Consider the following 27,922-nt stretch of genomic DNA (forward strand, 5'->3'; position numbering starts at 1 on the left):
GCACTTTCGCCCTTGTCAAGAAACACTTGTGTTGATGCAAGAGCCAAAATGAAACCTCTTATCTCTGTATCTTTGCAGACTATGTGCTGCCCCAGGGAGGTTGCTTTGGTCTTTATGCGCTGTTTGTGAGCTTTCCAGAAGATCTACATCTTAGGTGCTGATTTGGTCCCACTTTTGGAAATCAGAAGTGGCTGTTGTTAAAGTTGGTGCTTTAATACGTTTGTAGGTGGGTGTTGACTGTGGAAATGAAATGAAAACAGGTGCCCATCCGCTTCCCTTCCTCCCAAGCACCAGTTTGTTGAACTTTGTGGGTGCATAGAAGCAGGGAAAATCTGGCCTCAGCAAGGTGAGAGAAGCAGAAAGGCTGGAATGCTCAGTAAGTCGACAGGCTTACTGTCTCCTCCCTCCCTCCCCCCTTTTCACCATCAAATGTGTGAATCACAGAACTGCGAAGTTGGGAGGGATCCGAAACCCCTGCAATGATGGCACAATGTGAAAGAGGCTAGCTCTGCAGACTGCTAAAGACTTTTGTGCTTTGTTCTACTAGATAGGGCTACCAAGCGTCTAATTCGCCAAGACCCATCTGTGTGACTGGCACTCAGCCCTTCCCTCCTTAGGCTGCAGCCAAAACAAGAGTTTCACAGGACCAGACAATTTGGACATTTATTAAGCACTGATGGCCATCAGTGCATCCACAGCGCCGCCTACCTGTCTATTGTAAAATTGCAGCATGAGCCAATCGCTCAGCACCATAGCATCCTTGCATGCACCCAGTGGTTTAGCACCTCATGGAAAACTGCCTTTGGAGGTCGTTTCCCAATAAAAAATATTATTAGTGTTAATGTCATGTTATGTATAGTCATGGCAAGCGAGGAGGGCATCTTTCCCATGTTCTTAAGTATTTGTACCCAGACAACTTCTATTTTTTTTCCTTTTTTCCTTTTTTTTTTAAATAGGAGCAAATATTTTTTACAGCACCACAAAAGCCATCAAATATTATAATAATACAGGTTGGGATGCAAGAAGCAAGGAAAGGAGGCTGGCAGCAAGATGCATAGCTTTGACAGAAATGGGAAAAATACAATACAGTTTCCATAACTTAATAATAAAAATATATATAATATATATATAATATATATAATATGTATATATCCAGCATTAGAATCTTGGAATATTCTTTCTTTTCTTTTTTAAGATACATTTTCTTTCTTTTTAATTTTTTTTTTTTACAACAGGTATCTTCATGTTGTCGTTTTATTTATTTTTTATTTATTTTAATGTAAGAAATTTCAAAGTTGTGCCAGACACATTTTGGAGATCAGCAAAGACAGAGCTATCTGTGCTTGAGAAAAGAAACGAGTGTCACCACTCAGACATAGACACCTGGATTTCAAATAAACAGAAACGAACAAACAAAAAATACCCACAGCGCCAGGGAACCATAGGTTATGATGTTCCAGACCAAAAAAAAAAAGCCAGTTCTAAAAAACCCAAAACTGGATTGACTCCCATTTGTACAATGATATACAGCTGTGCATACATTACCTACTTCCACACACATGCATTTAAACACGCACACGCATATACACACATGTGGCTGCTCACACACACACCCCAACTTAAAAACAGAAACGACCGTACAGAAAATAACACGCTGAGAGATGAGATTTAACAAAAATTCTGAAAACAAGGCACATCCTTTGATTTTTGTTTAAAACTGTAAAAATAAACATGGCAACCAAAAAAAATCCCATATAACAGAAATGTAATATTTTTGCACACTTTGAAACAAGATAAACTGTACCTTTTTAAAAAACATTGTGCTACTCTTAAATGATGTCACCACAAGACACACAGCTTATTATAAGTCTAATAGTCAAGCTAAACTCCAGTTCTTTCAATTTTATCTCTTAAAACTGTTTAATATACAGTTGATAATATTTTAAAATCTTTTTAATATATATTAAAGTCCTTTCATTATTATTTTTTGTTAATTATCTCTGGGAGTGGGTGGGAAATCCATTCTTAAATAATTTCTTTCCAATAAATTAATACTTCTTTTATATAGCTTATTTTTCTCATCCCTTTATCACACGCCAAAGGGGACAGAAAATTCTTTTGCTTTTGTTTTCACATGTAAGAACATTCATAAAGATGGCTGTTGCGAGAGGAGGAGAGACCCTCTACCAAAGCAATAATAAACTCAACAACAGAACCCAACTCCGCTTTTTTTTCAGCCTGTCACTACACTGGCCCTATGTAGCAAAAGCACAGGCATCAAAATCAAGTGGGTTTAAGAGGCTCGGTGGTCTTGCTTGGAAAAGTAGTCATGGTGCAGGACGGCTGGAAGGGGGTTCTCCTGAGTTGTTGATCTGACCTGATTGGTTGAAATTCGCGAGTTGGCCATCCCTCAAGCCAAGGCGGGGCGCTGCCCCCCTTTTCTTGTCTTACAGATTTTTTTAAAAAAATGAAATGAGCTGCAAGTAAAGAGGAGAACAAAGAGGAAAGAGAGAGAGAGACTGACACAGACAGTTACTAAACATTAGAAATGGGTGAATGGTGAGGTGATATAAAAAAAGGATGACTTTGGACCTAAGAAGAGCCTCAGAGGCTCACAAAGTTTCATGCCCAAGGCATATAATGTCATCATTTGGCCTCAAAACTGCAGGGAGCACAATTCCCTGAGTAATTACTTGCTTAGGAAGAAGGGTCCCAGTGCTTTTGGTGGGAACAGAAGGGGGTTCCTTATCTTAAGAGGAAGCCTGAAGGCCCACAGCAACCAAAATCTCTAATCCAATGATAGCTTTTCTCTCTCCATCACTGCCAGATGATTTCTGGTGCTTATACAGCTATGGATCCAAAGGCAAGATGGAACACAAGGGAGCAACATTTAGAGAAAGATATGGCAATGGTGCAAGTGTTAGCAGCAATGAGGAAGATAGCAGAACAGAATTAGGTGTCTGAACCACCGAAAGAGTCCAAAAACTTATAGGGGCAACATGAACTAAATGTAAACCTCACTGCACGTTAAACAAAACCCCCAGAGATTACAGCACCGAGACTGAAGCTGCAGCCTTCTGCTCCAAGTGGCAATGAAGATACAGATTTTTGAGATGCCTTTTTGGACTTGTCTTGGTGAAAAATGGCTGTAGTCCTTGTGGTAGTTTTAAAAGGAAGAGTGCCCACAAGGGAATGATGAAATGCAGCAGGCCACAGACACTTAAAAGGCAGCCAGGGCTCAGCAGTAGGAAATGCATTTCAACTGTTAAAAACATTTGGGTCTGGGCAGAATGTCATTCCAAGGATCTCCAAAATCTCCTTCGATGGAAGACACTACAGGCCAGTCATCACAGCCAAACCAGTAATCTTGAAATACTTGCCAAAAGGTTTAGTTAAGTCATGATAATGCCTACCGCCAAGATAGCTTCCAGTCCAACAGGACAGAATAAAACTCGGGTTCATGCTTGCCCACTGCCATAAAGAATGCATGACAAGCTAGTCAACTTTGGTGCTGCGACACTCTCAGAAATGACCTCCACTTCCTCCCAGGCTACCACCACCACTTGGTTTCCTCTACTGGTAATTGATTCAAGTATCCAACCATCAAGATTAACATAAGACTGGATTCTCACAGGGGACAGTTTTACCTTGCCAAGAAATGCCCCAGGAAGGAAGAAGAGGAGTATTCCATTGCTGCTTTAAGAAGAGAAGATTGCAGCAGGAGAGATTCCAAGATTGTGCTTCTTTTTGAGAATGACAGGGGCCCGTAGTGTGGCAGCCGGGAAGATTAGAAGAACCTTGTGTGCCAGGTGTTAACAGCTGTGGACCAATCCAAAGGGAGCTGCTCTGCTACTCCCATGATGCCTTGAGCATTCAGAGACTGGCCCTCATTCCTTAACTCCCTGCAATGTACAAAGATCCCCACTGCAACCAACGGCAGAACAAGGGGACTTGCAGGAAGGTCACAACCAATTCAGTCTACATGCTACAAAACGTCCGGATAACCTTGCAGCCTTTGAGGCACCTAGAACCCAACCTTCTGTTGAGAGAGCCTTCCCCATAAATTCCTACAATGCTGAGAGCCTCAACCTTGCAAGGGTCATAAGCCAGAAAAGAACCAAGCAAGACACAATGTTGGGCACTGACGGAACAGCTTCGCCTCACTGCTGCTGGTCCCTCTCTCCCAACACCCAACAGCTCTCAGGTTGGATAGGATATTGCAAGAGTTGACACTAGACAGGCGGTGCAGACACTGATGCATTTTTCATAGCTGTACACACCAAAAGTTGCTGCGCCTTGGGTGGACCTTCCTGGGAGACTGCCCTTGTCAGCACTTGCTCAGACCACACAGCACTACAAGCCCAACAGAGCTGCCTCTGCAGGGGTCATCATCTCCATGTCCGGCCTCTCTCAGCTAGCAAGCCACCATCCTCAGCACTACAAGCTGTTGTGTGTCCACAATCTGCTGAGAATTGCAACCGAGATACGAGTTGAGAGTCAGAGGCTGAATTCACATCCCAGCTAACTATTGCAATTCACTCGCCTTGGCAGAACCAATTTGGATAGTTGGGGTGCAACCGTTATTGCATTTGGAACAACAGAAATGGAAGCGGCAGGGGAGTCCTCTTTTACCAAACTCCTGCTAGACTACAAAACTACCACTGGCCCCTGCTCAGTGCTGCTGCTTCTCCACCAAAAGCTCTTAAAGATCAATACATTATATTGCCCATGTCTGTTTACTGCCTCCTTAACTCTGCCCCACTTCCTGTTCCTCCCGGGAATAACCACTGTAGACAGTACTTAAGGAGGGCTGCATTGTCTAAATCAACAACAAACTCTTTGGAAACAAGTGCCTTGAAGTGTGAGAGAATGCAACCAAAGTCTCTCATGCTCATAACCCCAGCTGCCCTTAAGGATAGAGAGATATATGTATATCTTTAAAAGAAAAAATCGGGAATAAATATTCATTTATGGCAGCTTCTGAAGCCACCAGGGATATATTTACAGGGTTTTTTTGGCCAGGATTTTTTTTTTCCTTTTTCCCCATTTCCCCTTTTTATGTTTCAACACTGTATCAGTCATGCAAATGTACCAAAGCTTTTGCGCGGCCCTTGCCAGGAACAATACTTTTTTTTTCAAGGCAAACAAACAGGAGAAGAAGAAGAAGAAAAAGGAGCTTATTTCTCAAATGGGACTCGTTTAACGGAACAGAACTTCTTACAGTCACAGCTTCATTATCACCAGGAGAAGACAAACACCTTTCGGGACAAAGAAACGAAGCATGCAGCTAGCCGAAAGCCTCCTCGACTCAACGGCTTCCCTTGGGCATTCTCCTGCCCCGCCTTTTCCAGCGCTTCCCAATAAGGGCAGATGGGCACAGGAACCGAGACAGCAGCACAGGAGAGAGAGGACAGCGGTGCTCAGTCAAGGAACAATACCAACACGGAAGGCAAGAAGAGTTTCACTAAGACGAGATTCCACCCCAAACAGAAAACATGAAGAACCAGAGAAGACTCCATAGTTATTTGTGCCACATTTTGATAACACACTGGGGGACTGTAGCGACTGGGGATTGGTTAGTTGGGAGAAGGGGTGAGGGCAGGAAATACTTTCCAAATTAAACGAGGAGACTCAAATTTAACCAAGTGGAGTAGATTTGCCTGAAGATCGTCTTGCAGGTAACAGAAGCTCCTGCCCCAGGCATACGGCTTTTTGCTTCATTCTTAGGAGGAGAATTGAAGTCACCTTAGGAGGAGAATTGGAAGTCACCTTGTATTCCCCAAAGTAAACAGGTGTTAAGGAAGGAAGGGGGGAAATAACAGCGCAAGAGCGGCGGCTCTTTCCTTTTCTTTGCCGCTTCCACAAAACTGGTCTCCAAGCCCCAAGAAAGCCTTCCCCAAGCATCTGGGTTTGTTTCAGCACAATCCTGAGGTAACCTTATCTTTGTGCAAACCTCAAAAGATGGAAGGGGAGGAAGGGAAGATCTTCATGGAGATGATTGTGCCCTTGTGCCCATGGCAGATCCTGAGGTTGGCTGCGATTGCTTCCCAGCTCTCATTCCAACATGGCATCCAGTTGGTCCGCAAGGTCGTCGAACATGCTGCCGATGTCATCGAGAATGCTGACTGTGCTCTTGGATTCTGCGGTGGAACTGAGGGCAAAGGACAATGGAGTGAGTTAGGAGAACACAAGGAAGACCCTCTTTTCTCACTGCACAACTTTCTACATTCTCCCATGCCTACTAGCTTTCAATAGCCCTCTTCTCCATGAATTTGTCCAATCCTCTTAAACTTGGCGGCCGTCACTGCTCCCTGTGGGAGCGAATTCTAAAGTTACAACTGCACTTTGTGACGAAGGACTTCCTTTTGTCTCTCCTGAATCTTCCAACATTCATCTTCATTGGATGTCTAGAACTCACAGACATCCAGTGAAACTGAATTATGGAGATTCAGGAGGGACAAAAGAAAGTGTTGTGAGAGAGACAGAAAAACTGTTCTCTATCAATTTTTTCGATGCCATACATCATTTTATAAACTTCTATCATGTCACATGGACTGATCAATTAACAGACAGTACCTTGCCCTCCATCCACTTAAAATAAAATTATTATTATTATTATTCCTTCATTCATTCATATGCCACCCATCTCACTGGATTGCCCCAATCACTCTGGGCAGCTTCCAACAAATTAAAACACAGTAAGACATCAAACATTAAAAACTTCCCTATACAGGGAAGTATACCAAAGAAGAACCAAAAAAAGAAAACCAAAGCTGCTTTTTCTGAGTCTCTTTAATGGAAGCAGATCACTCAGGAGTGCTAGCTAGCCACCCTTCCCTGACTCCCACCTGGTATCTCTATTCCAGCAGCCTTTTTCTCTTGCATGCCCTGGCTCTTCACTTTTGTTTTGCTCCCATCCCTCCTCCATCACCACCACCATTCCCCACTCGCCCAGCCCAGTAAAGGCCCTTACTCTGCCGCTTGCCCATCCTCTTGCTTGATCTTTTCCTCCACGGCTTGCAGAGCGGCAGCCAGGGAGGCGCTGGTCTCCTCCAGCTTCTGGTGCACGCTCTCCGTGGTGACGATCTCCACCGACGGCCCAGCCATGGAAGAGCGGGGAGGCTTGACTGGCACTGTCTGAGGGGGGCCCCCGCCGGGAGACAAGGGCTTAGCCGGACTGGAGCACAGTGAGGGAGGCGTGCTCGAAGGCTTGATGGTGGGCGCCAGCTGCTTGGCAGGCGACGGCGCAGGTGTGGAACTGGCACTCGCCGACTGCAGGGCAGCGTGGACCTTAGGCTTGGGTGCCGTTGGGGGTGGTGTGGGCTTAGGAGAGATGGGCGGCGGTGGGGTGCCGTGGACACGCTTCACCTCTGCGAGAGAAGAGAAAAGGAGTTGCTTCTTCGCCACTTCCTTACATGCAATTTGCCCTTTTCACAGCTGCCACACACTTGGGTCAACGTCCATTAATTTCAATGAGTTTAATCTGAGTAGCACTAACATTGGATACAACTCCCTGCCTCTCTAAGGCAGGGTCCTGAGGACTCTGATCTCTTTCTAGGCTTAAGAACATAATCAGAGCCAAAGGCCAATTTCAGGCCAGCATCCTCTTCTCAGATGCCTATGAGATGAGAAGCCCAAAAGCGGGACCCGAGCGCAACAGTTCCCGCTCCTGCAAGTTTCCGGCAACTGGCATTCAGAAGCATACAGTTGTACCTTGGAAGTTGAATGGAATCTGTTCTGGAAGTACATTCAACTTCCAAAATGTTCAGAAACCAAAGCGTGGCTTCTGATTGGCTGTAGGAAGTCCCTGCAGCCAATCGGAAGCTGTAGAAGCCCCGCCGGATGTTCGGCTTCTGAAAATCGTTTGAAAACCGGAACACTCACTTCCAGTTTTTGATCGTTTAGAACCCGAAACGTACGAGTTCCAAGGCGTTCAGCAACCAAGGTGCAACTGTACTGACTTCAACCATGGATGTACCACCATAGTGATCAGGGTTAGTAGACTTCAATAGCGTTATATCCCAATCAATTTGTCTATTCTTCTTTTAAAGCCAACTAATTTGCTAGTCCTCCATACATCTTATGGCAGTGATCTCTGGAAAGCAGGAAACTTGTAAGAATGTAAGAAGAGCTGTGAAGCTGGATCAGGCCAAAGGAGTCCCATCTAGCTCAGTAACTTGTTCTCACTGTGGCCAACCAGGTGCCCCAAAGGGGAGCCCATAAGCAGGACCTGAGTACCACAGCATTCTGCCTGCTTGTGATTCTCCAAGGTTAGATGGCCATCTCTTTTGCAGTTCCGATTCCTGCACTGTAGGGAGTTGGGGAAGGTGGCCCTTGGGGTCCTTTCCAACTTTGCAATTCTGTGATTTCTATAAACTGGTATTCATAAGATTGCCCACTCTGACAGCTGGAAGCAGAGTATAGCCACTATGGCTAGTAGTAACTTATTCCATCATTAATATTCTGTCTTTACCACATCAGCAAAGTATTTGCCGTCTGAGACAACAAAACTGTGCATCCTCTCCTGCATTCAGTCACCAGAGACAATAGCCTCAAACCAAGCTCCCTCCATCCCAGCCTGCTGACCCCAGACACCTGCCACCTCCCTGCCTCGGCGCAGACATCCATGAGAATATGGTTACACCAACCGCAACCATAGCCACTGAAAGCAGTTTGGGGGGAGTGAAAAGGGCAATGGGAAGAAGCAGAGAAGTGGTGAGCGGGTCAGGAAGGCTCCCTGTTGAGGGAGAAGATAGGTTACGGTCCCCCCCCCCCATGGCAGAGCACACCTACCTGGACTGCCGGGGCCAGGAATCGGGACCTTTTTGGAAGTGGGCGTGGGAGGCCCAGAGACTTTCTGGGGAAGGACTGGCTTGGGCGAAACCGGCGGCTTGACGGGCCTCTTGGGTTCGCCTTCCGGAGGGAGCTGGGCTGAGGTATTGTCACATTTCTCCTGCTGATCAGTGAGGGCTGTGGCCTCGGCGCCGCTCATCTCGGAGGCCGGCCGGCGCTTGATGGTGGCAGTGCCGTTCTGGTAGATAGACAGCGGCGCCAGTTCATGCTCCTTGTCTTTAGACTTCGGCCGCCTCTTGACTGTGTCCGACTCGGTCAGGATAAACTTGACGCTGTCCTGTTGGCTCTGCTTTGCACGGATCCTCCTCTTGAGAGTGGCACTGGCCTCCACCTTGGAGAGGTCCCCGTGCCGGTGGGCCAGCGACAAGCCCTCTCCACCTTCAGCCTTGGCCACCCCCATCTGCCGGGGCCGCTGCTTGATCGTCAGGTTGCCCTCCTCGGCAAAGGGAATGTTCTCGCCAGAGCTGTTCTGCGGGGAGCCTCCGCCGTGCTCCACCCGCAGCCGCTCCACGGGGCCGCCATCTTTGCCTGTTTCCGACTTGATGCTGTCGGAACGCTCACGGCGAGCTGCGGCAACCAGCCCCGTCACGGGGCCGCTGATGGTGCGCCGGCGGTTCACCACTTCGCCATCCGGCCCGATGGCATCCTTGTGCTTGACAGTGGCCAGTACGGTGGCAATGCGGGAGTGCTCCGGGCTGGCTGGGTGCACCGCGACGCCGGGTTGCAAGTAGTAGCCGTCGGGGCCCTTCCCAGCTCCGGGCGGCTTCTGCAGAACAAGCCCTCTCCCACCGCCGCCAATGGACGACATTTCCAACATGGCAGCGATGCTCTTCACACTCCCAGCACTGCCAGTGTCCACTGTGCCACCAAAGTCGCTTGCCCGCCTCTGCTGGTGCTCCTGGGGCGGTTCCAGGCCCTCCTCTCCTTCCCTGGTGAAGTCATCGGTCATGTTGGTGCTGGAGATGGCCGAACTGGAGCGTTTGGGCGGTGGAGGCGGAGGACCCTTCTTCTTGGGCCGCACCGCAAAGGACTGGCTGCGGTTGACGTTCTTATCGCCGCCCGACTGTGCCCGCACCGAGTGGCTGCGCCCGACTCGCCGTTGCACGGTGGCGTAAGGCACAGCGTCCGGCACCAGGAGCTCGTCCCGTTCCTGCTCGCTGTCCGACATGGCGTAGCGGTTCAGGCTGTGAGCCCTCTTCTTTGGCCGGCCTCCCTCTTCTTCCCCTTCCCCTTGAGGCGGCAGGCACAGCACGGGCACCGAGACAGGCAGCACAGGCACCGCCTGCGCCAAGGGGCCTGCTGTGTGGACGTCTCCCTCCACGGGCTGCGGCATGACGTAAGCAAAGCCCCTGTGCGTGGGGGACTGCGGCAGCGAGCGAGGAGACATGGGGCGGTCTGACTGCGGCAGCAGCTGCGGCGTGGGCTTGACCTTGGCTGTGGCGTGCGGCACGGAAAGCGCCTGTGGCGAGGATGGGCGGGGCTTGGTGGGTGTCTGCGGCGGAGTGTAATGGCCTGCAGAAGGGGGGAACGATTGCCGGGGCTTTCCGGGAACTGGCGGCACGCTGGCTCTCTTGATGCTGTGTCCATGCCGGAGACTCCGCACCTCCTTGGGCAAGGTGGCCGGGCCTTCCTTCCCGTCCTCGGCCAGGAACTCCTGGCTTTTGGACATGCTGGTGCTGGTGGCTTTGGGTCCGTCTCCCAGCAGCTCCTGGGAGCTGCTAATCTGCTTCGCTCTCCCACTCAGGCTGTTCTCGTGGACGAGGCGGGAGGAATGCCGGAAGGGCGGCGCCCCTTCGCGAAAGTGCCCCACGTGGTTGACCTGCTTTTCCGTCCCCCCCTCCTCACTGGTGCCCGTCATGGCCACCTGCAGCTCGTTGCTCAGCTCGCTGTCCTGGAAGGTCTTCATCTTGGGAGACTGGCACTCGGCTGCCTCCTGCTGAGGGGGTTCTATGGCCACTGAGTCCTGAGACTGTGGCGCCCCTTTCTTCTTCAGTGTCCCCGACACATACTCGGCCTTCTGCAGCTCCGCCAGCTTCTTCACTGCTAGCATCAGCTTCTTCTGATGGCCTGAAAGAACATGGGGGAGAGAGGAGTCTGTCTCTTTGCACAAAAAGCCCAGTCGGCTGTTCAAAATCCCGAGACTCTGCAAACCACAACAGTGGAAAATGACACATTGCAGAGGGTTGGACCAGATAACCCTTCGGGACACTTCCAACTCTGCAATTCTATGATTTTGCGATTCTATATTTTCTTTTATTTCATCAGCTAGGAAAATACTCAGCTCAGTCCTTCTAACATTCCTTATAATTTACTCCAGGGAACAGAGTTGCTTTTTTCCAGCCTTGTACCACCAGTCATGAACTGGATTGAGCCAAGCCTTCTCCAGTTAAGGAATCAGCTTGCTTTTGCCTGCTGGAGGGCATCTCTCTTACTCCTTGCTACAAAATGCACCATGGATGGATAGGGGCCTTTTCCTGGGCTTGGGCTTGTCCATCAGCAGCAGCAACAACTTTAGTGGCCACTTAACTCTTCCCTGGTATTTAAGGCAAACTCCCCCTCTGCCATAAAAAAACCCCTGATCTTGTGTTCATGGGTCTAGCTGCAGTCTTTTTTTCTTTCTCTTTTACCCTCCACACACAATTGCTTCTTTTGCATGTAATTCTAAGCCATAGTTTGGTTAGCCTGATTAAGGTCTGTTTGAGCAGCCAAACCTCACACAGCAGGCTTAAGCATGGTTTTCTTTCTGGCAACAAAGCCACAATATGAAGGCATGCTTTGTAGTTGGGCTTGTGAACTGCAGGGCTTGCTTGAACAATGGTTTGGTGTCACGTCTAAATCCAGTAAGTGTTGCTTAACTGTTGTTTGGTCACCCCACCTCAAATGTTCACCAAGCTGCAGAGGCAAGACCAGCTGAGGAAAAAACCCCAAACATGGGGGGGGGGGGAGAACAAGCCAGGTAGCACAAGCCAGGTAGCTGGTTTGCTTATCTGTGAACAAACCATGGTTAAAACAAACCATGACTTAGAATAATGTGTGAATGCAGCCACTGTAACATCCTTATTGTGTCATTTTCTCCATTTGTCCTCCTTTTTAATGGCATCTTCTAAATAAGGCAAAAGAGAAGACTTTTTTAAAGGGCAGGTAAGAGAGTTTGTAGATTTGGCGTGTCACACATTCAACTGGACATCCTTGCCATGCTCAGACTAAATTCTCATTGCAAAAGCAATGTCCCAGGCAATCTGAGCCACCCTCCCTGCCAATCCCACACCTTCCCACAAACAAAGGATGTAGGTAGGTGGCCAGGATGCACAAATTCAAAATCACAAGACATGCTGCACTCCCCTGCCCAGTGCCTTCCCTCCCCAAATGCCCAGAGAGAGAGAGACATGGCAGAATCAGGTTGGGAATCTGCCTTTTCTCACCCAGCTTTGTAATGCCGATCTCCTGCAGGTCCTCCCAAGTGATGTCAGTGATGAAGTCAATGTTCTCATAACCATTTTCCACCAGGACCTTGTAATACTGTGCCAGCCCAATCATGGAGAGCCAGAGAGCCAAGTTAGCCTGGGGGGGGGGGGGGCGGGGGACAGAGGACAAAGTATGTAAACAGCACTCCCTGAATCACATCGTAACTGAACCCACCAGAGCTCTGAAATCAAACCTTGGTGCAGTTTGTTTTCTCCCTAAATTCATGAGTTGTTTCCACAGTAACAGTTCAGTCTTTGGGCTGCCATGCTTTGGAATCTGTTTTATCGAGTATCCAAGGTACCTTGTTACCAGATCATTGCCAGCCTGTCTATTGAAGCTCTGTTGTGCCATTTTGAGGATTATGCACCTTTAATTAAACATTTTCTAATTGCAGCTTCCACCCTTTTTATTGCTTTCTGAAGAACAGGACGGCAGGTTTAATAATTCACAATAAAGTCCCTCTTAAATAGCTGTATTAATTGCCCCTTACTGTCAGTTTCTATTTCTGCAAATGGAGGCTTTAGTAGTGGTAAAGATTGAATGAATGAATTTTATTATTACGGTCACAGACCAGTTCCAGCTGTGATTAAAGATTATTTTCCCAGTGCTTCCTCACCATGGGAACAAGAACATGTTTAACATTCAGGGTAACCCAGAAGGTAATTTATTAGTAACATTGCATTACACTGAACTGGGGGAAAAGGCAGAAACTATAAACGGGAAGCTTTTAATTAATGTTTCAAGGTTCTTTCCTGATTTCTGCTTCAACATTGTAGCTGGATCCTAACTATGAGGAAAGAAACTGCTGGATAGTAATACAGTGCTATATTAAGTGATGTATGGGACCAGAATTTTAATTTTGGTTCCAGCTGATTGCAGAAAAGCAGTGCCTTAGCAGCACTTAAGAGAGGCTGAGTGCAGAAGCAAACATGGGGACCCAAAAGTGGCAGGAGACACCCTGGAATTTCTCTTGGTTGCTGTAGGCTGGGAGTTGCCACCTCAGGGTAATGAGCCTGAGATGGTGACCACTCTGTGTGCAAGAAAGAAAAAGCTTACTGGCTTGTACTCTGGAAGCCACTCAGGGATATTTAGGCTGTTGATCTCTGAAGCGATCTTCTTCCTATGTCCTGGTTTCGTGACCCCAATGGCAGTCAGGTCCTACAACAAACAGAAGAGCCACTTCTTACTAGGTGCCGCAAAAGCAGCAAGCAGAACCCCCCAAAAGGGATCAGTGGGAACCGCGAAGAATCACTCATCAAGGCAGGAGGGTCACTGGCAAAGCCTTGAGGGTTCCTTTGAACCCAACCAAGTTGTCCACTCACCCAGCTAGGTAAACGTGGCTCGTGGACTGAAGGCAAAGACCAGAAGCAAAGTTAACATCATAATTGCGTACAGAATGTGGCAGCTTCTCCTCCCTCCTAAGACAAGTGTTCCGGGTGCCAGCCAACAGGAGGCTCATTTTGGCTGCCCCCACCCACAGTCCCCCCCCCCCAGTTTTCCATTTAACATAAGAGAGAGAGTGTTGCTGGAAAGGAACTAAAACTTGATAGAAGAGATTCTGTCGGCCTGCTGTGTAAGGCACATTTGCAAGAACAAGCAACCAGGGAAGAAATCCAAGATTGTTTCACCGTGCAACTGATACTTCTTATATTTTAAAATATATTATCATCTAAACCAGCCTTCCCCCAACCTGGTGCACTCCAGATGTTTTGGGCATGCTAGTCGGGGCTGTTCTGCAGAAAAAGCTGGAGGGCACCAGGTTGAGAGAAGGCTGAATGCACAGCGTATGTTACGTTGCTTAATATCCATTGCCAGGCAACATAGAGAAGACAAAATTACTTGGCAGGGATGCATTGCACACCTGTAAAATTAGCCAGCTCCTAACACCAGAGCTTTGTGTGAAAGAGAGCCTGCCATTGCACCGCGTGGCAAACTCAGATCCCTCCCACCTCCCTCTTTGCCAGCCCTCACCTCTGGCGTCATCCGGCTGATGGTAGGGATGTCATACCCAGCATTGATGAAGTTGGAGGCATAAAGCTGCAGCTGGAACTTGTATAGCCACTGGTAGACAGCCTCTGAGCTCTGGCAGCAGGGAGATGAGCAATTATTCACGGCTATTTTTAATCCACTTGCAAATTTCCTACCCTGAACCCTCGAAAAAGGGAGGGCTAGATGCTTAAATGAACCAATGCAGCACTGGTGGGTGCTGGTGTGTCCACCAATTAACCAATGGTGCTTGCAAAGGTCTCAATAAATTTCCCCTCATAAATCCACAGTACACAGAAGAATATTTGCTCTTCCTGCTTGCTTCCTGTTTCGCGCTGGGCCAGCCCCACAGCAGCCATTTTGTGGCGTGTCCCGCCCCTGTGGCAGCCATCTTGTGACTGGTGCCTGCGGCTCTTTATCAAAATTCCACTGGCCCAGAAAATCAGGCGACAAGAAGTCACGCCACCAGCTCCCCGCGTGTAGCGCGTTGCAATTTCTGTGATTCGGAGTTTTACAAGCACAGGTGTGTGTGTGTTCGCGAGCCGTGGGCCCTTGTGCTGGTAAAACCCAAACCAATGAATTCAAATTACTGGACAAGAGTCCCTAGAAAGCCTGGACTGCTCTTTTCCTCAAAACTATTGCTAGGAAGTGTCCCAGCTACTTTCCCACATGCCTGCGCTATTCCATCAATACTACAACTCCAGCCCCCAGCAGCGAGTTTCTCAGACTTGCCTTCCCTTCTGACATGGGCTCCACTTTCTTTGGCTGCTCACTGTAAGGCTGCCCTGGGTAGGATGAGGTGCCCAAACTATGCGTCCGAGAAGAACCTGGAACAAAAGCAGGCAGGGAGGCAGTGGATTAGCATTACGGAGAGGCCCGCTGGGATCCTTCACACAAAGGCCAGCAGCAAAGTGCAAGGATGCCAGGTTGCCCACCACATTTCAGACCTTGGGAGAGCAGTGGGCCTCATCAAGAGCCCCTGGTTTGTCAACCTCTGAGCAACATTTGAAAGTGGCTCCCAGCGTGTGTCTCTCTCTCTCTCTCTCTCTCTCTCTCTCTCTCTCTCTCTCTCTCTCTCTCTCTCTGCCATAAGAATGCCAGACAGGACATTTATTGCCCTTGAGCTCCCATGAAAGCAAACAGCAAGGTTGGTGTCCAGCTGTCCATGCATCAAGTATCATGGTCGGGGGCATCTTTCAGCCTCGGGGCCCCGTGGGAGAGGCAAAAGTGGGTGCAGCAACAAATGTGTGTTTTCATTTTGTGCAGTAGACTGCATTCCTGCCATGCAAAAGTCAAGAGGTTTCTATCTATATCTACGCAAACACAGGCACCTCCCTATCAGAAAGGATGACATCAGAAGAGCCTGTTGGATCAGGCCAATGGGGGTCCAGCATGCGGTTCTCACCTTTGCCAACCGGGTGCCTATGGGAAACCTGGAAGCATAATGGCACAAATGGCTTAGCGGAAGGGAGCCTGATTTGCACCTAGAAACCCCCCTGCCTTAAAGCACAGTGAGCTGCTGGCAGCCAGTGTCGCCAAGGCTGAGCTGGATGCACCAAAGGCCTGAGGCAGTAAAAGACCGCCTCCTGCATTCCTTAAAGGACCACAGCTCAGTGCCAGAGTGCCTGCTTTGAGTGCAGAAGGTCCAGGTTAAATCCCCGGCTTCTCCAGGTAGGACTGGGGAAAGCCTCCCTGCCTGAAATGCTGGAGAACCCCTGCCAGTCAGTGCAGGCAATACTAAGCTAGATGGGCCAAAGGTCTGACTGTATAGAGGCAGCTTCCTACAACCCTATGACATGTCCCATCCAGGCAAACGGAGCAGGGAGAGGGAAGGGTTTGGCCTGGGGAGTGAGGACAGGGATGATCCTGTGGAGAATTCGGAGGGCCAGGCAGGGAGTCCAGGGGGTGGGGGCAGTGGGGGGCGCACTGAGGTTTCTCACCTTTGACCTAAAGAGAAAGAGCGAGCCCCAGAAATTCTGATCTGGAAACAAAAGGCTAAGTCACTGTCCCAGAAGCAGAGGCCTGGCACCTGCATCCCCACAGTGGGGCAGGGGTGGAACCAGTCCAAGATGGCAGCCAAGGTGACCTTGAAGCTCCCCAGCGAGGAATCGGCGCTCTCTTTCAGCCAGCAGGCATGCAGCCCATCCATCTGGATCAAGGGGGCGAAAGGCACCCCAAGCCTCCAAGAGAGATCTTTGGCTAGACAGGTAGGGGGCCTGGGTCTCTTGGCAGCTGCTAGCCCTGACGACCCCCACCCCAAAAATAAAAAGACAGACTCTACTCCAGAAACTGCATCTTCTCTTTCAGAGTGCACAGAAACTCCTGGCCGATAATAAGCAACCCTTTCTCATGCTGGATAACCTCCCTGGAGCCACACCTTGAGCTCTGCGGACTGCTGAATCTCCACACTTGAGTGGCAGAGCGAGGCTGAGGAGAAACTTATTCCACTTTGGAAAAATCAACCTGAAAATGCGACACACACACAGACACACACACTCCAGGGACACAACCGTCTCGGCATTCCCACCTGAGTCCTGCCTGAAAAGGGACATGTGCAACATCACCCTTGAGAAGCAGGCAGAGCTAAAAGGGGGGGAAACCGCCATCTGCCCATCTCCGCGTTCCCCAACCGGGAACATCGTCACACTTCTGAAGGCGCACTGCCACCAAGCCGGATACACCGTGCCAACCAGGGAACAGGAACCATCGTTCTCAGGGGTGGGGTGGGGGTCCGCCGAGACCCACCTCCTGGCGACCTGTGCCTGGGGGACCTAGCAGAGACCTCTAGGAAGCGGGGTCCTCATCAGTATTTCAGAAAGGCTGGGATGTCTGAAGCTCAGAGACCCCTCAAAATAGAAAACAGATACATGGGTTGTTGGTTTTTTGGAAGGGGCTGCAGGCAAAGGCAGACCAGCCAGCGATAAACAGCAATCGGGGACCAGATTGCTCCTTCGCTGGAGGCTGGAGGACAGCCAGGAAGTCAGATTGTGGGGTGGGGGGGCTCTTTCTGGGACACAGGCACCACCAACCCCCCCCCACCCTCACCCTGGCAGCAGCACCCCACCCCACCCCAATTTCCCCCTACTAACCAAAGCAAGCGAAGGCATGGCAGCAGCAGAGAGGAAGGGTCATGTTTAGCTTGGAAGGTTCCCCTGCAGCTCTTCAAGGAAATAAGGGAGGGGACCCAAAAAGGCTCCGGCGGATGAGCTGTGAGCATCCACGCACCTGCAGGCGTCTCCAGTGCTTTGGCAGGCCCATCACCCACGCCGGATTCTTGCACAGACGCCTTCTGGGAAAGGACGGTTGCCAGAAGCTGAGGAATGGCAGGCGGGGGGGGGGGGGGGTGAGAAAAACACACACTCTGTTAAAAAAGAAAGAGACTGCAAATAGGGTCCTGGAAGGCAGGGGGAACTGGCAGTCCCCCACCCCAAAAGATCTAAGACTCTGTTGGCAAAGCTACTCATTTGGGTACAAGAAGGAAAACAGGTGGCACAATGGCACGGCTGCTTGGCATGCGTGCCTTGCAGCACAAATTTTGAAAGAGGCTTCCGGTATCTAGAAAAAAGAACGGCTTGGGGGGCAGGGGGGCAGTGCAAGGAAGTCTCTCTCTCTTTCTCCCTCCTCCTCCTGGCCCACTTTTTCCAGGGAATGGAATGAGCCCCTGGTCAGCTTGCCAAGTAGTCAGAAGAGGTGCACAAACACGGGCTGCGGGCACCAGGGGGCAGCAGAGGACGTGCAAAACTGCCAATGGTATCTAAAGCTATTTTCACCAACCTGGTGCCCACCCCCCTGCCAAATGTTTAGAACTACAGCTCCCATCAACCACAGCCAGCAAGGCTGTAGTCCAAATCCTCTGGAAGGCTGCCCAACTCAACCTGCAAGAGCGGAAGCTTTCTTGGGACGCAGCTGTGCTTGCTTTTGGAAGCCAGGGTGGTGTAGTGGTTCAGAGTAAAGGACTAAGACCTGGGAGACCTGGGTTCGAATCCCGGCTCAGCCATGAAGCTCACTGGGCGTAACCAGTCACTGTCCTTCAGCCTACCCTACATCACAGGGTTGTTGTGAGGATTAAATGAGGAGAGGGAGAACCTCTTGAACTTCTTGGAGAAAAAAAAGTGGGATATAAATGCAAATAATAATAATAATTTTAAGTGCTGGGATTCAAACAAGCCAGGATGTGGGGTTTTTTGTTTTGGGGAGGGGAGATAATCCTTGCATCTCAGACTCTCTTGATGAAGATAACTTCACTCCGAACATGCTTCAAGGCACATGATCCCTTTAGAGAACCGTGGAATTAAAAGAGCTGGAAGGGACCCTGCGGGTCATCTAGCCCAACCCCCTGCAATGCAGAGACAACATAGGCAAGCTTACCTTGACGCCTTCCGAGCCCGGGTGGAGGGGGGCGTGGCCTCCGCTGCCGGTGCTTTGGCCACTCCCCGAACTCCGCCCACTGGCCACGCTTCCCGTGCTGCCCACACTGCTGCGGTCGCCACCTAGCCAACAGGGAGGGGAGAGGCGGTTAAAGGCCCAGAGGGGCGGCGAGAAAAAAGATATTGAGCCTGACTTGACTCTGCAGCATGTTAAGGACTCGCCTGGTAGCCAGGGGTGACCACCGGGACCACCGCATACAAGGGAACTGTGTGCCAGCTAGAGGAAGGAGCCCCAAGCAGAGAAGCCAAGCAGGCTCCTCAAGGAGAAAAAGGTGTGGTATAAATGCAAGAAATAAATAAAACCTGGGGTGGAGGGACCAGGTGTCATGGCTGACACACAGCTGTTGCCAGTGATATCTCATTCTCCCCCCCACAGGAACACAGGAAGCTGCTTCATTCTAAGCCAATCTGTTGGCCCATTAGTTCAATACTGTCCACACTGGCTGGCAGCCGATCTCCGGGGTTTCAGGCAGGGGACATTCCCAGCCCTTCCTGGGGATGCCACTGGGAATTGAACTGGGGTCCTTCTGCAAGCAAAGCAGGCACTCTTCCACTGAGCTGCAGCCCTTCCCAGGAGCTTAGAAAGCTGCTGCCTCATGATTATGACCACTGGGTCATCCAGCACAGTATTGTCTACACTGGCTGGCAGCAGCTCTCCAGGATTTCAGCCAGGATTTATCTGGAGATGCTGGGAATCGAACCCGGGACCTTCTGCATTGCAATGCAGGTGTCCTGCCACTGAACCCCAGCTCCAGAGTGCTGGACCAGATGGGTTTCTGGCCTGATCCACCAGCGCCTTTCTGATGCTCTTACCTGCGTAGGGTTTGCGAAGCACCCAGATCTCTTCTGGTGGGGCTGGTGTGCCAGCACCTGGTGATGGGGACAAGTGGGACGGGCTGGCGTCAGACCCTCGGGAACCTTCTGGGCCAAAGACCACAGGAAAGAGAGCGAGAACATAAAGCAAGTCAGCAGAATCCCATGAAGTTGTGTGTGACCCAGAGAGGAGGGGGCACAAACGGCGGCAGCTGCCCCCACAACCAACCTCCATATCTCCAGGGTTTGGGAGGTGGTCAGCCTGCCAGAAGCTGCCCCTCCCTTTCGCGGGGGCACCAATTATTGCCCAGCGCTCAAGAGAGTTATTCTCAGCTATTGCAATCCTCCCAGAGCATTCCGACCCCCCTGCCCCCCCAGCACAGACTAAGGTCCAGAAGAAGAGCCTGCAGGATCAGGTCAGCGGCCCATCTAGCCCAGCATCCTGTTCTCACAGTGGCAAATCAGGTCCCCGTGGGAAACAGGATTCAAATGCAAGAGCCCTCTCCTTTCCTGTTGTTCCCATCAACTGCTGCCTCCCTAGTGTCAAGGCAGAGCACAGCCATCTTGGCCAGCAGCCCTCAACAGCCTTACCCCTCCACAAATTTGTCCAAACCTCTTTTAAAGCCATTTGAGTTGGGGGCCCTGCCTGCCTCCAGTGGGAGCGAGTTCCACAGTTGCTTTGTGAGCTTCAAGGGCATGGAGGTGGCAGTGACTGCCTGTCCCTTATATTTTGCCCTTAGCATCTCATACTCAGGAGACACGGGGATCTATTGTAGGGGCAAGGGGGTAAGGAGAGTGATCTATTGATATCTATCTATCTATCTATCTATCTATCATCTATATCTATCTATCTATCTATCTATCTATCTATCTATCATCTATCTATCTATCTATCTATCTATCTATCTATCTATCTATCTATCTATCTATCTATATCTATCTATCTAATCTATCATCTATCTATCTAATCTATCATCTATCTATCATCTATCTATATCTATCTGGGACGTGGGTGGTGCTGTGGGTTAAACCACAGAGCCTAGGACTTGCCGATCAGAAGGTCGGTGGTTCAAATCCCCATGACAGGGTGAGCTCCCGTTGCTCAGTCCCTGCTCCTGCCCACCTAGCAGTTCGAAAGCATGTCAAAGTGCAAGTAGCTAAATAGGTACCGCTCCGGCGGGAAGGTAAACAGCGTTTCCGTGTGCTGCTCTGGTTCACCAGAAGCTGCTTATAGTCATGCTGGCCACATGACCCGGAAGCTGTACACCGGCTCCCTCGGCCAATAAAGCGAGATGAGCGCCGCAACCCCAAAGTCGGCCACAACTGGACCTAATGGCCAGGGGTCCCTTTACCTTTACATACATCTATCTATCTATCTATCTATCTATCTATCTATCTATCTATCTATCTAATCTATCATCTATCTCCCAAAGCAGCTTACAAACTGCAGTCAGAGGCAGCACTGTTTCCAAACACCAGTTGCTGAAAATCAGAAATGCATGAGGGTGGGGTGGGAGATTTCCTGCTGCTCTCAGGTCCTGTTTGTGGGCTTCCATTGGGGTCACCTGGCCGGCCGCTGTGAAAACAGGAGCCTGGGCTAGCTGGGCCACTGGCCTGATCCAGCAGGACTCCTCTGCTGGCCCAAATAAACCACTATGCAGGCGAATCCTGTGTGTATCTCCATTTGTGTTCTCTGGCCACACGTATGGGGCTCGAAAGTGCTAAAGCTAACAAGTGGAGCGAGCCAGCGCTGCCCTGAAGAGTCCCTAGCTTGGCTCAGCAACCAAGAACAAAACTTTTCTGGTCCACCCATTTATATGGACAGGGATGTTTGTCCCCCTTGTGCAAGGAGCCACACGCTGGGGGGAGGGGGCTGTTGGAAGGGGGAGAGGAGGAGGGAGGAGATGGGATGCAGCGGTGCTAAAACAAACACTAAAATGGTTCTCAGCAGGGAAAAGGGAAGCATTTGCACTCCGGGGCTCACACCTCACTCAAGTCATGCTACACCTCACATTGCAACCCTCTTCTGCCTGTAACACAAGCCACACCTTTGCAGATCTTCATTGCATCCCCAAGCACCCGGCTTTTCTTAGTCTAGGGTTCCTACCTTTGTTCTTGCAAAATACTGGGTGCAGCAGTTGGGGGACATTTGTTTTTGTTTTTTTAATCTGGTGCTAAAGTGACTTCAAAGCAATTCATTGCAATTTATTGCAGCCAAACAGGATGGCCCTTCTGCAATTCGTCACACACACACACACACACACACACACACACACACACATTTGTAAATCTGTCTGGCTACCCAGAGCTTAAACACATGCCATTTCATACATCCATTCAAACACATTCATTTGGAGAGGATCCCTAACTTGGCACACACAGAGGAAGTGAGAGAGGAAAGACCTGAAATGCAGGACAGAACTGCATCAATACAGGACTTAGCACTTGACACTGAATTACAGGGCAATCCTGTATTATAATGGGCCTTGGTGGCAACCCTACAGTTTCTACCCCAGCCTGTGGCTCTCAAGATGCTTTGAACTACAACTCCCATCAGTCCCAGCCATCATGGCCCTGGGATGCTGGAGCTGATGGGAGTTGCGGTCCAGAACATCTGAAGGACTCCCAAGTTGGCAAAAGCTGCTCCAGCCGTTCTGCCTTTGTCGATTCTTACTCTCCTCTGAAACGACTTCCCTCCTTCTCCCTCCTTCTGCACCTTAGACCTGAAACTGACACACACACACACACACACACACACACACACACACACACACAACACCTTGGACTTCCATCTGCTTTCATAAGTGGCTACATATCAGGGTGTTGGGACTAGATAGATGAGTCTTTGGGTCCCTTCCAGCTCTCCAGTCCTATGATTCTATGAACAAGGAAGTTTCTTGCAGGCAGATTTTGTCAAGGAGTATAATAAAGAAGTCTCCTTTGAAAAAGGAACATTTCCCCCCAAAATGCATTCAAGAGTGCCAGATTTTCATTCTTTGGTCTTGTCCTTGGCTTTCACCATTCACAAAATACTGCCCCGGCCGCCAAAATTGTGCAATCTCATTTGCAGAAGTGTGTGTGTGTGTGTGTGTGTGTGTGTGTGTGTGTGTGTGTAATATTGATTATTTATAGGGATTGGGGGCAATGGGGGTAGTCAGCGTCATCATCAGTGCTCCTCTGGGTAGCTACTGGCTGCCAGCTCTCCTCTCCCAGAATCCCCCGGGAAAACACTACAATAATGAGGATGATAGGCCAAGGATCTGGTTGTGTGTGTGTGTGTGTGTGTGTGTGTGAGGGTTTCATAGCCCCCCAAACCACCCAAAATTTCAAGACAAGCTCTTTGGAGAGCTTTCAGCTTGGCCAAAATTTAAGACTGTAAGTTAATTAAATTAATATGCAGATCATATCATCAGAACTGTAAAGTTGGAAGCTATCCCAAGAATCATCTAATCCAAACCCCTGCAATGAAGGAACCACATACAGTGGTACCTTGGGTTAAGAACTTAATTTGTTCCGGAGGTCCATTCTTAACCCGAAACTGTTCTTAATCTGTGGTACCACATTAGCTAATAGGGCCTCCCACTGCTGCCGTGCCGCCGTCGCACAATTTCTTTTCTCATCCTTAAGCAAAGTTCTTAACCCGAGGTACTATTTCTGGGTTAGCGGAGTCTGTAACCTGAAGCATCTGTAACCCGAGGTACCACTGTATTGAGAATCCCTGACAGATGGGCTATCCAAACTCTGCTTAGAAACCTCTGATGAAGGAGAGCCCACTACCTTCCGAGAGAGTCCATTCTACGCCAAGCAGCTCCTACCCTCAGAAAGTTCTTCCTACTGTAAAGCCTTGTAATTTTTTGTGATTTTCAACCTCTCCTGCAAGCCTGAGCTTTAACATATCATTTTCAATACAGTGATACCTCGGGTTAAGTACTTAATTCGTTCCAGAGGTCCGTACTTAACCTGAAACTGTTCTTAACCTGAAGCACCACTTTAGCTAATGGGGCCTCCTGCTGCTGCCGCGCCTCCGGAGCACTATTTCTGTTCTCATCCTGAAGCAAAGTTCTTAACCTGAAGCACTATTTCTGGGTTAGCGGAGTCTGCAACCTGAAGCGTATGCAACCTGAAGCGTATGTAACCCGAGGTACCACTGTAATTATAAAATATAATTTTGTATCTTATACAACTTTTTGACTTCTGCCAATCACATCTGAAAATTTTCCAATCTTTTCTACTTAATTTACATTTCATACTTCCACTATTACATTTAAATATCATAACTAATGTCTTCTTTATCTTCTCTGCAATATTTCATATAGTTCTCCCTACAAAACTTCTTGCAGTCCTACTAGTGTAATTTGTTTATATGTGCCCCTTTCAAACCTCGGCTCTTCAGAAGGCTCCTTATGCAGCCACACTTTCTTTCGACACCTGACCCACTTCCTTGGACGCATGCACACATAGAGAGCAGAACCCGGATGAGGACGGGGAATGAGAGGAATGCAGGAACCCCCCTGGGAGCAACGCAAAAACATGACAAAAGCACAAATCAGAAGCAAACGAAGCGATGCAGGACAGACTACCTGGGACGACGCCAGGCCCTTCCACAGCGCCGTGGGGGAGCCGGCGGTAGCCAAAGGAACTGAAAAGAGGCTGGTGGGGGTTTGGTGGAGGTGGAGGCAGGAAATGGACCTGATGATGGGAGGAGGAGGTGGTGGTGGAGGAGGAGGAGAAGGAGAAGCAGGAATGGCCGTTAGGCACCGAGGCCCCTCCAGCCGGGAGGGAGATGGCTTGAAACTGCCCCGGGTAAGGCCCAGCGTCCCACGGACCTGGCAATAGAAACAACAAGAGGCAAACCGTGAAATGGGTCCTGCAGACCTGGAGAAGGAGGAAGATGGTTTTTAAGCTGCCTATCAAAGTTGGAAGATAAGGAGTCAGACCCATCTAGGTTCATACTGTCAGCACTGACTGGCAGCAGCTCTCTGGGGTTTGGGGCAGGAGACTTTCCCCAACCTTTTCCTGTGTGACTGCTTTCCACTGAGTCAGACTACTGATCCACCTAGCTCAGTGTTGCCTACACAGGCTGGTGGTGGCTCTCCGGAGGTTCAGATGGGGCTCTCTCCCAGTCTTACCTAGAGATGCCAGGGATTGAACCCAAGACCTTATACATCCTACTGCCCTTCCCGTTAGGAATGTAGGAAGCTGCCTTAGACCAAAGGTCTAGCTTGGTATATCGAGCTCAGTAGTGTCGACACTGACTGGCAGCAGCTCTCCAGGGCTTCAGGCAGGGGACATTCCCATCCCAACCTTTCTGTATGCGATGCAGATGTTCGTCTACTGAGCCAGCCTGTGATCCTGTGATGCACACCTGCACTTCCTGCCCCCACCTCCGTCAGCTGCAAAGAGTCATAATTGTTAAGATTGGAAGGGACCCGAAGTCAGCTAGTCTAGTCCAACCCATTGTATTGCAGGAATCATAGCTGAAGAGAGCCATGGAAATTGGGTGGGCCTCAGCAAGAGGAGCTCGAGGGTCCTGCGTATGCTACAACCTCCCTGGCATTCCCAAAGAACAGCCATTCAGGGTGAAGAATTGGAATTGTCTCCGCTCCGAACTTCCCCTTACTGATTTGCTATATGGCAATGAACAGAAAACTCCGGGGTCTCCATCTGCAAAGGGCCTCACACCTCAAGAATGAGGCAGGTCAGGTAGGAAGCGATAGGAGAAAAATAGCCCACACAGGGAGGAAGTCTTGCCTGTTCGTTTGCTGATCGCTTCGACGAGGGTGGAAGGGAAGTAGCCCACACGGTCATTGCCGGTCCGGTTGTCGTGGATGCAGCCTTTCCACCGGCCGTCGGCGTGCTGCTCCAGGACCTGGGAAATTGGGAGGGTAGTGGGGGGTTAGTAGAGAAGGAGGGGACCAAGTAATGGGCCAAAATCACCTTCAAAGTGGATTGCTCCAGGGCCTTGACAACAGGTTGGCCATGGGAGCTAGAAGATGCCACCCAGCCTGGGATGTTTCAAGGCCTCGAGATGGCCTCCAAGCGCCAGCCCCCTAACTCAAAAAGTCTTCCCTCCTAACCCCAGGGGAGAGTGTCCTAACTGCAGTTCCTCGGTAGTGTGCCAGGGGGAGCTGGTCCATGTAGAAACCAGCCTATGGTAAGATGTGCATTCCATGCTCCGCCCTTTTTGTCTCTGGCCACGCCCACCCATCATGTGCTCCCTCCTCCCCTAGCCAAAGACAGCCTGGGTTGCAATGTGGCCCCCAGGCTACCAAAAAGCTTTTCCATCCTGGAAATAAATCCTCTGAATGAGGGGGAAACCAGGATAGGACCCTCCAGGTGTTTCATAATAGGCCTGGGGAGAGATCTGGGTTCTAATTCACACCCTGGGCTGGTTAACCTTGAGCCATTCACTATGGAATCAGAGTTGGAAGGGACCACAAGGGTCACCTAGTCCAACGCACTGCAATGCAGGAATCTTCTGCCCATGGGGCTCAAACCCATGATGCTGAGATTAGGTGTCTCATGCTCTACCGACTGAGCTATTTCAGGTCCCATCAGCACCAGCCAAATATCAGGGATGAGAGGAGATGGGATCCAGCAACATTCAGAGGATGCCACATCTCAACCAGGCCTCGTCTCTGGCCCAGAACAGACCCCCTTTGCACGGTGCACTGCCAAGGCTGGATGAAGAGCTTTTTCCAAAAACTCTAATGCTTAGATTACTGCGGTCCACAAGCAGATGGCTGGCTTGAGGCACTTCAGGCAATGCAGGTGCCTAATCCTAAATACAGCTACAATAGCAGCAGGTGCTCTAACTGGCAAAGCTATGGATGTTGATCCGACACTTTCACACGCTTTGGCTATCCTATATATAGGAACGGGGCCGGTTCCTCAAGCTGAAAGCATTTCTGCAATCTCTCACTTTGCCAGGTGGGTGGAACCCTCTGCTACCTTGTCTGTCGGCTCCTCCTGCACCTAAGTGATGGGGGAGGCATCTCCTGAGATGTGTCTAGGACCAGTGAAACATCCCCCACTGGGCAGACAGGGATGCTCCCAGTATCCAAGGGCACCTGGGGAAAGCATGTCAGAGAGAGGCTCTGCCCAACATGGAGAGGGAGGTGGGACTCCTAGGATATCCTATGTGTGGTACAATCGCCTCTTGCGTAGGGGCTATGTTCCAGTGATGGTGTGCATACACAAAAACGCCTATATTTGAACATGCATGAGCATCCTTATCTTCCACAGCTGACGCACCAACCTGGTTTTATCCTCTCATTCCCCAGCAACCAGCAAGGTAGAGAGCGTCAAAACTCTCCACCTGGATTACTGGGCAAGCCTTGCTCTGGGTGCAGGCTCTGGGGGCAGTCTTGCGCGGCTGCCCAAATTCCCACAAGTTCTTGCAAGAGCACCCCTGAGCAGGGCTTGCCTGCAAAACAAGGTGAAGAGCTTAAAAGCTCTTTTTGCATGCATTTAATTGGCCAGCTTTCAACCACACAAGGTGTGGGGGTTTTTTAAGCCAAGCAGTGCCGGCAGGTTTCAAATCGCTGTAGCCGTACCATGTAGGAACGGAGTCTTCTGCAGGCTGAAAGCATTCCTGCAATTGCTTGCTGCACCTAGTGAGCAGAGTCTTCTGTTCCCTTCCTTTTGGCTCCTTCTGGACACAGGTGACAAGGGAGGCATCTCTGTCTCCTGAGATGTGGCCATGTTTGGTGCAACCTCCCCCTTTGGGCAGGCAAGGACACTCCCAGTATCCAATGGTGCTGGGGTGAGCATGTGACAGAGAGGAAGACAGAACTGCTGGCTCCCCTTGCAGAGATGGAGGAGACAAGGGAAGCCCCTGCCCCCTTCTCAGATCCTCGCTAGCTGCTTCCTGCATTCCCGGCAGAGGCCCCCACATCTGGCTGGAGTCCTCCTCTGGGTCCTCAACTTACCTTCCATTCCTGACTTGGTCAGCCCAGTGTTAGAATATTCTGTTCCACCTTAAGAGGGACAGGCATGACTGTTGTGTGTCACATGCCTATTTACACTCCAGCACAGCTTGCTGGGAACTTCCGTTTGCGTATAGCTTTTGCTTATGCTGCTTGCTTGGACACGAAGGGGAGAAGACATGTTTTTCCTCTTGTCCTGATGTACGCTGAATAAACTGCTTGTAAATATGTCACGCTGGCCACGTGACCTGGAAGTGTCTCCGGACAGCGCTGGCCCCTGGCCTTTTAAGTGAGATGGGCGCACAACCCCAGAGTCTGTCAAGACTGGCCCGTACGGGCAGGGGTACCTTTACCTTTACCTTTTAAATATGCTTTACACAGCCTCTCCCTGCCACTTCTGTTTACTGTGTTTACTGAGTTGCGCGCCCAGCTTCTGAAGCTCTGGGTCGC

At 50.0% G+C, this 27,922-nt stretch overlaps 1 protein-coding gene and 1 long non-coding RNA gene across 6 annotated transcripts in view; one reads left to right on the forward strand and one right to left on the reverse strand.

The window, feature by feature from the left end:
* Nucleotides 1–166: 166 nt before the first annotated feature.
* LOC309357082 lies at nt 167–2,063 on the forward strand. The gene is made up of 2 exons (XR_014163027.1): nt 167–376; nt 618–2,063. It is a non-coding gene; the product is annotated as an uncharacterized lncRNA (long non-coding RNA).
* Nucleotides 2,064–5,769: 3,706 nt separating this feature from the next.
* The window catches only part of CASKIN1 (CASK interacting protein 1), a 108,727-nt gene continuing 86,574 nt past the window's right edge, over nt 5,770–27,922 (reverse strand). For 2 of the 5 annotated variants that reach the window (XM_081888955.1, XM_081888959.1), the window contains 12 exons: nt 25,296–25,413; nt 24,125–24,370; nt 19,545–19,652; nt 18,673–18,794; nt 17,530–17,617; nt 15,037–15,131; nt 14,290–14,400; nt 13,375–13,476; nt 12,276–12,414; nt 8,794–10,920; nt 6,974–7,370; nt 5,770–6,151 (listed from right to left, as the gene is read on the reverse strand). In XM_081888955.1, the coding sequence (XP_081745081.1) occupies nt 6,055–6,151; nt 6,974–7,370; nt 8,794–10,920; nt 12,276–12,414; nt 13,375–13,476; nt 14,290–14,400; nt 15,037–15,131; nt 17,530–17,617; nt 18,673–18,794; nt 19,545–19,652; nt 24,125–24,370; nt 25,296–25,413 (3,750 nt within the window). In that variant the 3' untranslated portion in view covers nt 5,770–6,054. The remainder of the gene's footprint in view (nt 6,152–6,973; nt 7,371–8,793; nt 10,921–12,275; nt 12,415–13,374; nt 13,477–14,289; nt 14,401–15,036; nt 15,132–17,529; nt 17,618–18,672; nt 18,795–19,544; nt 19,653–24,124; nt 24,371–25,295; nt 25,414–27,922) is intronic. The other 3 variants (XM_081888956.1, XM_081888958.1, XM_081888957.1) reach the window with 3 other exon arrangements.

This window comes from Podarcis melisellensis (genome assembly GCF_964234715.1).
Source record: "Podarcis melisellensis genome assembly, chromosome: 14".
Classification (NCBI taxonomy): domain Eukaryota; kingdom Metazoa; phylum Chordata; class Lepidosauria; order Squamata; family Lacertidae; genus Podarcis; species Podarcis melisellensis.